The 12,450-nt window shown below is 47.5% G+C and overlaps 1 protein-coding gene across 1 annotated transcript in view; it reads left to right on the top strand.

Moving 5' to 3' along the window:
* The window catches only part of SPDYA (speedy/RINGO cell cycle regulator family member A), a 183,468-nt gene that overhangs the window by 155,025 nt on the left and 15,993 nt on the right, over positions 1-12,450 (top strand). The window contains exon 5 of the mRNA XM_030196137.1: positions 7,103-7,409. Within this exon, the coding sequence (XP_030051997.1) occupies positions 7,103-7,409 (307 nt within the window). The remainder of the gene's footprint in view (positions 1-7,102; positions 7,410-12,450) is intronic.

Genomic DNA, 12,450 nt, shown 5'->3' with positions numbered 1-12,450 from the left:
ATCAGGAACAGATGTGGCTTGGCAGGAACAGGAATCAGGAACAGACTTGGCCGTAGCAGAAACCAGGAATGGAGCTTGACTGTAGCAGAAAGCAGGGAAAGGGTTTGGCAAAAGCAGAAAGCAGGAACAGGGTTGAACTGTAGCAAGAGTCAAGAGCAGGGCTAGACTAAAGCAGGAGCCAGAAGCAGAGTCAAACTGTAACAGAAGCAGGGTTTGGCTATAGCAAGAGCCAGGCTTACAGGAACAAGGATTCAGGGACAAGACTCATAGGAACAAAGCCAGGCAGGAATCAAGGCTTATAGGAATAAGGCTTCCATGCAAGAGCAAGGCTTACTGGAACAGGGTTCAGAAACAAGGCTTTCAGGTACAAGACTCTTAGAAACACAGTTAGGCAAGAACAGGAGTAAAGCTTCAAGAACAAGGTTTACAGAACCCAGACTTTCAGGTACAAGACTCATAGAAAAACAGGTAGGCAGGAACAAGACTACACAGGAGTAAAGCTTCAGGAACAAGGTGTACAGAAGCAAAGTTTTCAAGTACATGGTTTCAGAAACAAGACACACAGAAACAAACATTCAGGGACTATGTTCACAGGAACAAAGCTAGTCAGGAATAAAGCCAAGCAGGAATTGGATCCAAACATGGAACACAAAGACAAGGTTAAGAGACTTCTTGTAAAGGCAAAGCATGAAAGTTCCAAGGTGCATTATAAAGGTCTTTGATGATGATGTCACGACTAGGAATGAGGTTTGGATGACAGGGAAACAGGCAGCAGAAGCAGCCATGCAGGAAAAAGACAGTCCGGAGAACCCACAGAGCCAGATTACTGGAAAAAAAGAAAAATTATGTTCTTACCTGATAATTTTCTTTCCTTTAATCATACCAGACCAGTCCAGACTAATGGGTTATGTCCATCTACCAGCGTAAGGAGACAGAGAAAATAGTTCCAAGTAAACCGCTCCTTAAGGGTATCGTGCAGCCTGGAACGTTCAGTATTTTGAATAGCCAAGCAATGGTGCTCTGAAGTCTAGAAGAACACACAGTTAATACCAAACAGGCAAACTCTTGGAACCAATATGCAGAACCTCACTGTTCCTGCTTGGCCAAAGGCAACTGCAACGTCCCCTCACAGTAAAGTAAGCAGGAGGGAATGGTCCATACTGCGCTTGCTCAAGCACATAGAAATCTACCCCTGAATCCAGGGAAAGAACTCCGTGATGCCAAGTAACAGGAGTCATAAGAGCTGGCACAACAACAAGTGGCAGGAAATTGAATAGAGAAGATGAAGTAGGCAGTGCTGTAGGACATCTCAGCGTATTGAAGTGTTGTGGAACAACCAGGGATACCTAAAGGAAATAACACTTTGACAGACTTTAGTCAGGGAGGGCATCTGGACTGGTCTGGTATGATTAAAGGAAAGAAAATTATCAGATAACATAATTTTTCTTTCCTTGTCATCTATACCAGACCAGTCCAGACTAATGGGATGTAGCAAAGCAGTTTCCCAAAGAGGGCGGGGTGGGGGGGGGGGGGGGGGGGGGAGAAAAGAAGAATGCAGAAGGTTGAAAAATCAACAAAGCTATACACACAGCAAAAAACTGATCAGCAGAAAAGGATTTGAATATCCAAATCACCAGGCTACCAAAATGGAACAGAGTTAGACACTAGAAAAGGAACTGAAGCCATAGGACGTAAAACAAACGTCCTGAGCAAAAGAAAAATTATGTACCCCTGTCTTGAGTCCAGTATGGTCGGATGAAGCGACCCTAACAAGTACTAGGAGTACGCAACACCAAACAGTGCGCCACACCTCATAGAAGAAAGGAAGCAAGGTCCAGGAACCACCCAGACCCTCGCCTAGTGAGAGAATCAAACTCCACAGAACAAGAAGAGACTCCAGAGTCGCGAGAACCAATTAACTGGCGCGCTAGTCTCTCCAGGAGAACCATGAAGAAAAGGGCAGCAGCATACCAGGGTACAACCGTAGAAAGAGTACTCCTCAACCAGCTCGCTCTGGACTTACGGATGAAAGAACAGAGCCAAGAGAACAAAAGGAGACAAAAAGAAAGAGTCAAGAGCCACACTGTGGAGAAAAGACCCCCAAGGTGCCAAGTAGCCACAAAAGGAGCAGAGACTAATTCAAACTCCAGCAATGGAGAAGCTTCTCGCCAGCCACCAAGAGGCTACGGCAAGAAAAGGTGCCACAGGAATGGTGGCTAACAGGAGACAAGACAGCCTTGTCTAGCAGTCTAAACTGCGGTATGCCACAACTGCTGAAAAGTTACTGTATCCAACCCACAGAAAAAAGCTGGAGTTGACCAACAGGGTGAAACAGTGCCCAACAGGCAAAGATGAAAATATACTCCACAGTCAAAGACTGAACTGTGTTCAAGGGACAGAAAGAAACTGGCCACTAACACCAAACTGAGGAAAAACCAGTTAAGGGAGAGTCAAACTCCAGACCTAGAACAGAGCCACTTCCCTGCAGAAAAGTAGAGAAAAACGCAGAGCTAAGAGGTTATAATCCAGATGCACAGCAATAGATCAACTCAGTAGGAAAGAACTGCGTCCCTTACAGAAAAAGGAAGGAGTGCCAAATGTGCCAGGAGAGAGGCGCCTGAAACTAGAAAAGGCAAAATCCGCCTGTGCCAGGCTAAACCTCCCGCCCAAAAGCAAGGGAAGCAAAGAAGAGCTGTGGCAAGCTAGTCCTAAAAAGGCACATTCCCGTAAAGAGACAATGAACTGAGTCCAAGCAAAAGACTGGCAAGAATGGCGCTCCCGAGGGTACTCAGAAGAGGGATTTGATCTAATAGTTGCACACCAAGGGCAACTTGGACCTCCACCAGAAAGAAAGTACCCTGCAGACAAACCAGAGCAGACAGGAGGGATCCACGGGGACGAAAGAACCAGAACCTCCCTAAGGAAGGGAGGAAAAACTGCTGCCAAAACAAGAATCAAATAGCAGGGGTGTCTCAAGCAAGATGCCAGAAGCAGCAGAGACCGGACCAACAGCCGTGTAAGGCTGACAGGAATGAAAAAATAGCCCTGGACTTAAAAGACCGAGCCTGCAGCCAAACAGAGCCAGCGAGAGACTTCCCCCACTTTGGAAATAGCAGACTAAGACCTCCGAACCGCAAAGGTACAAGTTCCAGCTGCCGTCTAGGACCGTGAAGAGGAGAAAAACAACTGAGTTTCGTATCCAGGCACGAGCCGTGTCCCACAAACAAAAATCAAAGCAACTGGTACCAGCTCAGAGTCCAAGATCAGAATCAGACGCCGGCCAGTGAAATTCAAAGAAACTTCACAAGCGGCCCCCTAGAGTACATTGCCAAAGGTGGGAAAATAAATCCGGTAACAGGCAAGAGAAAGAAGGAACAAAGTTTCTTCTTCTTTTTTTTTTTTTTTTTTTTAAACAACCTTCTTCACTAGAGACAGGAATTAAAAAAGGTTTACCTCAGAGGCAGAAAAGGAGGGAAAAAACAAAGTTTCTTTTTTTTCTTTTATAAACAACCTTCTTCACTAGTGACAGGAATAAATAAAGGCTTACCTCAGAGGCAGAAATTCAGATATACCTACCACCACAGAAGAGAAGAACCCCACAGGGGAGACAAGTTACGCCATGCCACAATTAACCATCACCATCACCCTGCTAGAAAGACAGCCAGGGGAGGAAGGGGAGGGGAGAGAACCAGGGTCACTGGATATCACCCTAGCTGGCAGATGAGGAACTCAGGACCACTGAGTATCATCTAAAACTAGCCCCAACACGGCTACCAGCACACCCCTGGCTCCACTGTCACCAGAAGAATCTGGAACAGGAGCTACCAGCCAGCAATCCAGAGCAGCTGCATGATCCGTCCACCATCCGCTAGGAGACAGAAAAAATACTGAACATTCCAGGCTGCACGATACCCTTAATGGGCGGTTTACGTGGAACTATTTTCTCTGTCTCCTTCCGCTGGTAGATGGACATAACCCATTAGTCTGGACTGGACTGGTCTGGTATAGATGACAAGGAAGGTGAGTCTGGACACTGGGCACGGCCACAGCCATGATACTAAGAAGCTGGTAAAAAAAAAAAAAAATCAGTAGGACCACTAGATGATGAAGGGGTAAAAGGGGTACTCAGAGGGGGAGAAGGCCATAGTGGAGAAACTAAATGAATTCTTTGCTTCAGTCTTCACTGAAAAAGATGTGAGCAAATACCCATGCCAGAAATGGTATTTAATGATGATGAGTCAGAGGAAACAAACAAATTTCTGTGAATCTGGAAGATGTAATAGGGCAATTTGACAAACCAAAGAGTAGCCAATCACCTGGACCAGATGGTATACATCCCAGAGTACTGATAGAACTAAAAATGAACTTGCAGAGCTATTATTACTATATATTTTATCTTTAAAATCAAGCATGGTACTGGAACATTGGAGGGTGGTCAGTATAATGCCAATTTTTAAATAGGGTTCCAGAAATGACTTGGGAAACTATAGACTGGTGAGCCTGATGTCGGTGCCAGGCAAAATGGTAGAGACTATTAATAATGTAAGCCACATTGAGCCTGCAAATAGGTGGGAAAATGTGGGATACAAATGCAGCAAAATAAATAAACAAACAAACAACAAAATTACTGAGCAAATACATAGGCTTGGATTAATGGGACAAAGCTAATATGGATTTAGCCAAGGGAAGTTTTGCCTCACCAATCTGCTACATTTCTTTGAAGGGATGAATAACGTGGATAAAGGCGAGCTGGTTGACTTTCTATACGTCAGCAGGCATTTGATAAAGTATCTCATGAACTACTCCCGAGGAAACTAGAAAGTCATGGGAACAGAGGCAGCAGGGTTAAATGGTCAATATTCTCTCAGTGGAGAAGGGTAAATTGTGGGGGTCCCCAGGGGTCTGTGCTAGGCCTGCTGCTTTTTAACATATTTATAAATGATCTGGAAATGGGAATAACAAATTAGGTGATTTAAATGTGCCAATGACACAAAGTTATTCAAAGTTGTTATATTGCAAGAGGACTGTGTAAATTGCAAGAGGACCTTATGAGACTGGGTATCCAAATGGCAGATGACATTTAATGTGAGCAAGTGCAAAGTGATGCATGTAGTGAAGAGTATCCCAAACTATAGCTAGGTGATTCAAGGTTTCACATTAGGAGTCAGTGCCCAGGAAAAGGATTTAGGTGTCATTGTTGCTGATACTTTGAAACCCTCTGCTCAGTATGCAACAGTGGCTAAGAAAGCAAATAGAATGTTAGGAATTAAGAAAGAAATGTAGATGAAAACTGATAATATTATAATGCCTTTGTATTACTCCTTGGTGTGACCGCATCTCAAATACTGTAGGCAATTTTGGTCACTGCATCTCAAAAAAGATATAGCGAAATTAGAAAAGGTACAGAGAAGGGCAATGAAAATGATAAAGGGGATGGGAAAGGTTAAAGAGGCTAGGGCTCTTCAGCTTGGAGAAGAGAAGGTTAAGGGGAGATATGATAGAGGTCTGAAAATACTGAGTGGCTGTACTGGTCTGCCCAGAGAGCTGAAGGTGAGCTCAAGGTCCTAGTCCAAAGAACTAAAGACAGCCAACAAACTCCTGGGTTCTTCATCACAACCATTCCCCGGAGGTTGAACCCCCAGGTTTGGGCAGCCAGCGGGACTAGTCCACAGCCAGGAAAAGTCGGTGTCTGGGGGCAGGTGGTACTAGACAGGGGCAGGCCACAAAAACGTAGACAAAGGTCAGCTGAGGGTGATACAAGCAGGTCACGAGGACCAAAGACAGCTAGGTAGGCAGCATGGTCAGAAGTTGGCCAGGCAGGCAGCGTGGTCAGAAATTAGCAAGGCAGACATGCAGTTGCCGAAGCTCCAAGGAAGCCGCGGAGCCGAAAGAAAAGGAAGCACGCTGCCGTCACAAACAAACCGACATGCCAAGACGCGCAGGGACGGAGCCTTCCTCCAGTGCCACGAAGACGCCACGACACCCACAGGGACACAGAGTCTGCGCCTCCATCCGCCGCCGGACATCCCCCCCACAACGCTCACCATGCACTTCCAGGTAGGAGGGTGCAACAGTGGCGTGGAATGGGGCAGATGTGAATCACTTATTTACTCTTTCCAAAAGTGCAAGTACTAGGTGGCACACAATGAAGCTACCAGGTAATAAATCGTAGAAAATATTTCTTCACTCGACGTGTAATTAAACTCTGGAATTCATTACCAGAGAATGTGGTAAAAGCAGTTAACTTAGCAGGGTTTAAAAATAGTTTGCACAAGTTTCTAAAAGAAAAGTCCATAAGCAATTATTAAGATGGACTTGGAAATCCACTGCTTATTCTACTACTACTACTACTACTATTTAGCATTTCTATAGCTCTACAAGGCTGGGATAAGCAGCATAAAATCAGATTTTACTCTCTTGGGATCGTGCCAGGTACTTGTGACCTGAATTGGCAACTGTTGGAAGCAGGATGTCCCAGTATGGCAATGCTTACATTTCAATGTTCTTATGAATAAGGAGAGATACTCAGGGGCCCACTTACTAAGGTGCTCCATGTATTGGCGCATTGGCAGCTGGTTTAGGCGTGTGTATTGGACACGAGCAGGTCCATTTTTCAGCACACCTGCAAAAAAGGCCTTTTTTGGTGACTGAAAATGGACGTGTGGCAAAATAAAAACTAGCGCGCATCAATTTTCGGCCTGAGACCTTACTGCCACCCAGTGACTTAGCAGTAAGGTCTCATGCATTAACCAGGCGGTAATCGTCAGTGCACGTACACTGCCGATTACCGCCTGGTTAGCGCCACACGGTAGAAAATAGAAATTATTTTCTGCCGTGCGTCAAAATTAGAATTACCGCTTGGGACCGGGCGGTAGTTCTAATTTGACACACATTTATACGCACCTTAGTAAAAGGGCCCCTCACTGTCTTATGGCATATCTCAATTCTGACTCTGAGTCTTACATCTCAACCTGCTGGTAGATGGGCATAACCCACTAGTCCTGTGACTGTTGCAGACGCTAAGGAAACCTATGTTTGCAAGATTTGTATTTCTCGTTTTCGATTTTGACCTGATTTCATCAAATATTATTTGTTGGTATAGGTAATGGCCATAGCTCCAACTCATTATGTCTGGCAGCGAGAACGTTCCACGCATCACAGCGGGGCTGTAAGAAATTACAGTAGAGAAGAAGTGCAGCTTCCTCGTGGGCCAGCTGCCACACCTGCAGACTGTGTGCTGTGTGGCAAAAAAGGGAGGTTTGTAGGGCTGGGTCTGTCCCCATCTTCCTCCTCTTCATCCAGCACCACTCTGAAGATAAAAGAGCAGCATGCTTTTCCGGAATCGTTCAAATCTTCAACTGGTGAAAAGATGCTGGTTGATCCTCCTCAATTTTACTGCTATTCACCAGGTATGGTTTTAGTAAAAGACATTTGACCATCTCTGGGGAAAACATGAATAAAGTCATGTTTTCCCAGATATAAAAAAATGTGACTATCTTCTGTTTTGCATCTTATATAGCCTGCATCCCAGACTGTATGATGATAGCCAAGGTGTAGAATGAAGCCCCTTTGAGATTTACACTCTGCATTGCTCCTTTGGACAGCAAAGGTTGTCACAATAGCAGCAATTTTCTTTCTTCCTTCCTTGGCACTGAGCATATACTACTTAACATTTCTAGAGCGCTACTAGGGTTATAAGCAGACAGTTCTAGTTTGTGAGTTGCAGGTGCAGCAAAGGGAAAGACGGAAGGGATTTCAAATTTATCTCATTCCTTTTTCAGCAGTAGCTCAAGGTGGGTTTACCTTCAGGTGCAGTAGGTATTTTCCTGTCCCCAGAAGACTTACAATCGTAAGTCTCTATCAGGCTTATTTTCGAAAGAGAAGGGCGCCCATCTTTCGACACAAATCGGGAGATGGGCGTACTTCTCCCAGGGTCGTCCAAATCGGCATAATCAAAAGCCGATTTTGGGCGTCCCCAACTGCTTTCCGTCACGGGGATGACCAAAGTTCCCAGGGGTGTGTTGGAAGCATAGCGAAGGCGGGACTGGGGTGTGCTTAACACATGGGCGTCCTCGGCTGATAATGAAAAAAAGAAGGGCGTCCCTGATGAGCACCTGGCCGACTTTACTTGGTCCATTTTTTCTTGCGACCAAGCCTCAAAAAGGTGCCCGAACTGACCAAATGACCACCGCAGGGAATCGGGGATGACCTCCCCTTACTCCTCCACAGTGGTCACTAACCCCCTCCCACCCTAAAAAAACTTTAAAAATATTTTTTGCCTGCCTCTATGCCAGCCTCAAATGTCATACCCAGCTCCCTGACAGCAGTATGCAGGTCCCTGGAGCAGTTTTAGTGGATGCAGTGCACTTCAGGCAGGCGGACCCAGGCCCATCCCCCCCCCCCCCCCCCCACCTGTTACACTTGTGGTGGTAAATGTGAGCCCTTCACAACCCACCAGAAACCCATTGTACCCACATGTAGGTGCCCCCCTTCACCCCTTAGGGCTATGGTAGTGTTGTACAGTTTTTTTTTGGGTTGGGGGGGGCTCTGCACCCAAGGTAAGGGAGCTATGCACCTAGGAGCAATTTCTGAAGTCCACTGCAGTGCCCCCAGGGTGCCCGGCTGGTGTCCTGGCATGTGAGGGGGACCAGTGCACTACGAATGCTGGCTCCTCCCATGACCAAAGGGCTTGCATTTGGTAGTTTCTGAGATCAGTGTCCTCGGTTTCCATTATCGCCGAAAACTGGGGACAACCATCTCTAAGGATGACCATCTCTAAGGTCGACCTAAATGTTGAGATTTGGGCGTCCCCGACTGTATTATCAAAACAAAAGATGGACACCTATCTTGTTTCAATAATACGGGTTTCCCCACCCCTTCCCCGGGACGTCCTGTGAGGACGTCCTCAGGAAAACTTGGGCGCCCCGCTCGATTATGCCCCTGTATGTGAGGCAATAGAAGGTTAAGTGACTGGCCTGATATTTCAAGAAGCATAAATGGATTTTAGTCCTGACTTCCTTGGTTCTCTGCCTAGTGCTCTAACCATTAGGCAATTCCTCTACTCTAAGCCATAGGACATCACACAAAAAAACATTTGTTTCATCAGTGGAGGTGTTGATTGCTGACTATATGATGAAAGGAAAATTAGCACAGAAACCAAAATTCAATGTGTGAAACAGCATAACATATAAGAAAAACAACAAGGCTGTTGGCACCCTATAAACTAAGAAAACCAAACAGGACAAAATATCTACGAAAGTCCAAAGGGAAGCAACACAGGTGTGGGGAATGACAAACTGACTTCCATCCTGGGAATGAATGTTAAAAAGATCTCTATTGCATAGCACCATCTTCAAATCCTTACTCAAAGCTCACCTTTTCAATGTCGCCTTCGGCACATAAAGCGAATGCTACATACCTGTAGAAGGTATTCTCCGAGGACAGCAGGCTGATTGTTCTCACTGATGGGTGGCGTCCAAGGCAGCCCCTCCAATCGGAAACTTCACTAGCAAAGGCCTTTGCTAGTCCTCGCTCGCCCATGCGCGGCTCGTGTTCGTCAGTCCCATATGTAGCAAGACAAAGACAGGGGAAGACACAACTCCAAAGGGGAGGCGGGCGGGTTTGTGAGAACAATCAGCCTGCTGTCCTCGGAGAATACCTTCTACAGGTATGTAGCATTCGCTTTCTCCGAGGACAAGCAGGCTGCCTGTTCTCACTGATGGGGTATCCCTAGCCCCCAGGCTCACTCAAAACAACAAACATGGTCAATTGGGCCTTGCAACGGCGAGGACATAACTGAGATTGACCTAAAAACTTATCCAACTAACAGAGAGTGTAGCCTGGAACAGAATAAAACATGGGCCTAGGGGGGTGGAGTTGGATTCTAAACCCCGAACAGATTCTGAAGCACTGACTGCCCGAACCGACTGTCGCGTCGGGTATCCTGCTGCAGGCAGTAATGAGATGTGAATGTGTGGACAGATGACCACGTCGCAGCTTTGCAGATCTCTTCAATAGTGGCTGACTTCAAGTGGGCCACTGACGCAGCCATGGCTCTGACATTGTGAGCCGTGACATGACCCTCAAGAGCCAGCCCAGCCTGGGCGTAAGTGAAGGAAATGCAATCTGCTAGCCAATTGGATATGGTGCGTTTCCCCACAGCTACTCCCCTCCTGTTGGGATCAAAAGAAACAAACAATTGGGCGGACTGTCTGTTGGGCTGTGTCCGTTCCAGATAGAAGGCCAATGCTCTTTTACAGTCCAATGTGTGCAGCTGACGTTCAGCAGGGCAGGAATGAGGACGGGGAAAAAATGTTGGCAAGACAATTGACTGGTTCAGATGGAACTCCGACACTACCTTCTGCAAGAACTTAGGGTGAGTGTGGAGGACTACTCTGTTATGATGAAATTTGGTGTAAGGGGCCTGGGCTACCAGGGCCTGAAGCTCACTGACTCTACGAGCTGAAGTAACTGCCACCAAGAAAATGACCTTCCAGGTCAAGTACTTCAGATGGCAGGAGTTCAGTGGCTCAAAAGGAGGTTTCATCAGCTGGGTGAGAACGACATTGAGATCCCATGACACTGTAGGAGGTTTGACAGGGGGCTTTGACAAAAGCAAACCTCTCATGAAGTGAACAACTAAAGGCTGTCCTGAGATCGGCTTACCTTCCACACGGTAATGGTATGCACTGATTGCGCTAAGGTGAACCCTTACAGAGTTGGTCTTGAGACCAGACTCAGACAACTGCAGAAGGTAGTCAAGCAGGGTCTGTGTAGGACAAGAGCGAGGATCTAGCCTTGCTGTCACACCAGATGGCAAACCTCCTCCATAAAAAGAAGTAACTCCTCTTAGTGGAATCTTTCCTGGAAGCAAGCAAGATACGGGAGACACCCTCTGATAGACCCAAAGAGGCAGTCTACGCTCTCAACATCCAGGCCGTGAGCGCCAGAGACCGGAGGTTGGGATGCAGAAGCGCCCCTTCGTCCTGTGTGATGAGGATCGGAAAACACTCCAATCTCCACGGTTCTTCGGAGGACAACTCCAGAAGAAGAGGGAACCAGATCTGACGCGGCCAAAACGGAGCAATCAGAATCATGGTGCCTCGGTCTTGCTTGAGTTTCAACAAAGTCTTCCCCACCAGAGGTATGGGAGGATAAGCATACAGCAGGCCTTCCCCACAATCTAGTAGGAAGGCATCCGATGCCAGTCTGCCGTGGGCCTGAAGTCTGGAACAGAACTGAGGGATCTTGTGGTTGGCTCGAGATGCAAAGAGATCTACCAAGGGGGTGCCCCACACCTGGAAGATCTGGCGTACTACTCTGGAGTTGAGCGACCACTCGTGAGGTTGCATAATCCTGCTCAACCTGTCGGCCAGACTGTTGTTTACGCCTGCCAGATATGTGGCTTGGAGCCACATGCCGTAACGGCGAGCCCAGAGCCACATGCTGACGGCTTCCTGACACAGAGGGCGAGATCCGGTGCCCCCCTGCTTGTTGATGTAATACATGGCAACCTGGTTGTCTGTCTGAATTTGGATAATTTGGTGGGACAGCCGATCTCTGAAAGCCTTCAGAGCGTTCCAGACCGCTCGTAACTCCAGGAGATTGATCTGCAGATCGCGTTCCTGGAGTGACCAGCTTCCCTGGGTGTGAAGCCCATCGACATGAGCTCCCCACCCTAGGAGAGACGCATCCGTAGTCAGCACTTTTTGCGGCTGACGAATTTGGAAAGGGCGTCCCAGAGTCAAATTGGAACCAAATCATCCACCAACACAGGGATTTGAGAAAACTCGTGGACAGGTGGATCACGTCTTCTAGATCCCCAGCAGCTTGAAACCACTGGGAAGCTAGGGTCCATTGAGCAGATCGCATGTGAAGGCGGGCCATGGGAGTCACATGAACTGTGGAGGCCATGTGGCCCAGCAATCTCAACATCTGCCGAGCTGTGATCTGCTGGGACGCTCGCACCCGAGAGACGAGGGACAACAAGTTGTTGGCTCTCGTCTCTGGGAGATAGGCACGAGCCGTCCGAGAATCCAGCAGAGCTCCTATGAATTCGAGTCTTTGCACTGGGAGAAGGTGGGACTTTGGATAATTTATCACAAACCCCAGTAGCTCCAGGAGGCGAATAGTCATCTGCATGGACTGTAGAGCTCCTGCCTCGGATGTGTTCTTCACCAGCCAATCGTCGAGATAGGGGAACACGTGCACTCCCAGCCTGCGAAGCGCCGCTGCTACTACAGCCAGGCACTTCGTGAACACTCTGGGCGCAGAGGCGAGCCCAAAGGGTAGCACACAGTACTGGAAGTGACGTGTGCCCAGCTGAAATCGCAGATACTGCCTGTGAGCTGGCAGTATCGGGATGTGCGTGTAGGCGTCCTTCAAGTCCAGAGAGCATAGCCAATCGTTTTCCTGAATCATGGGAAGAAGGGTGCCCAGGGAAAGCATCCT

The sequence above is a fragment of the Microcaecilia unicolor genome, chromosome 3, assembly GCF_901765095.1.
Source record: "Microcaecilia unicolor chromosome 3, aMicUni1.1, whole genome shotgun sequence".
Taxonomy (NCBI): Eukaryota; Metazoa; Chordata; class Amphibia; order Gymnophiona; family Siphonopidae; genus Microcaecilia; species Microcaecilia unicolor.
This window is presented reverse-complemented; position numbering and strand designations above follow the sequence as displayed.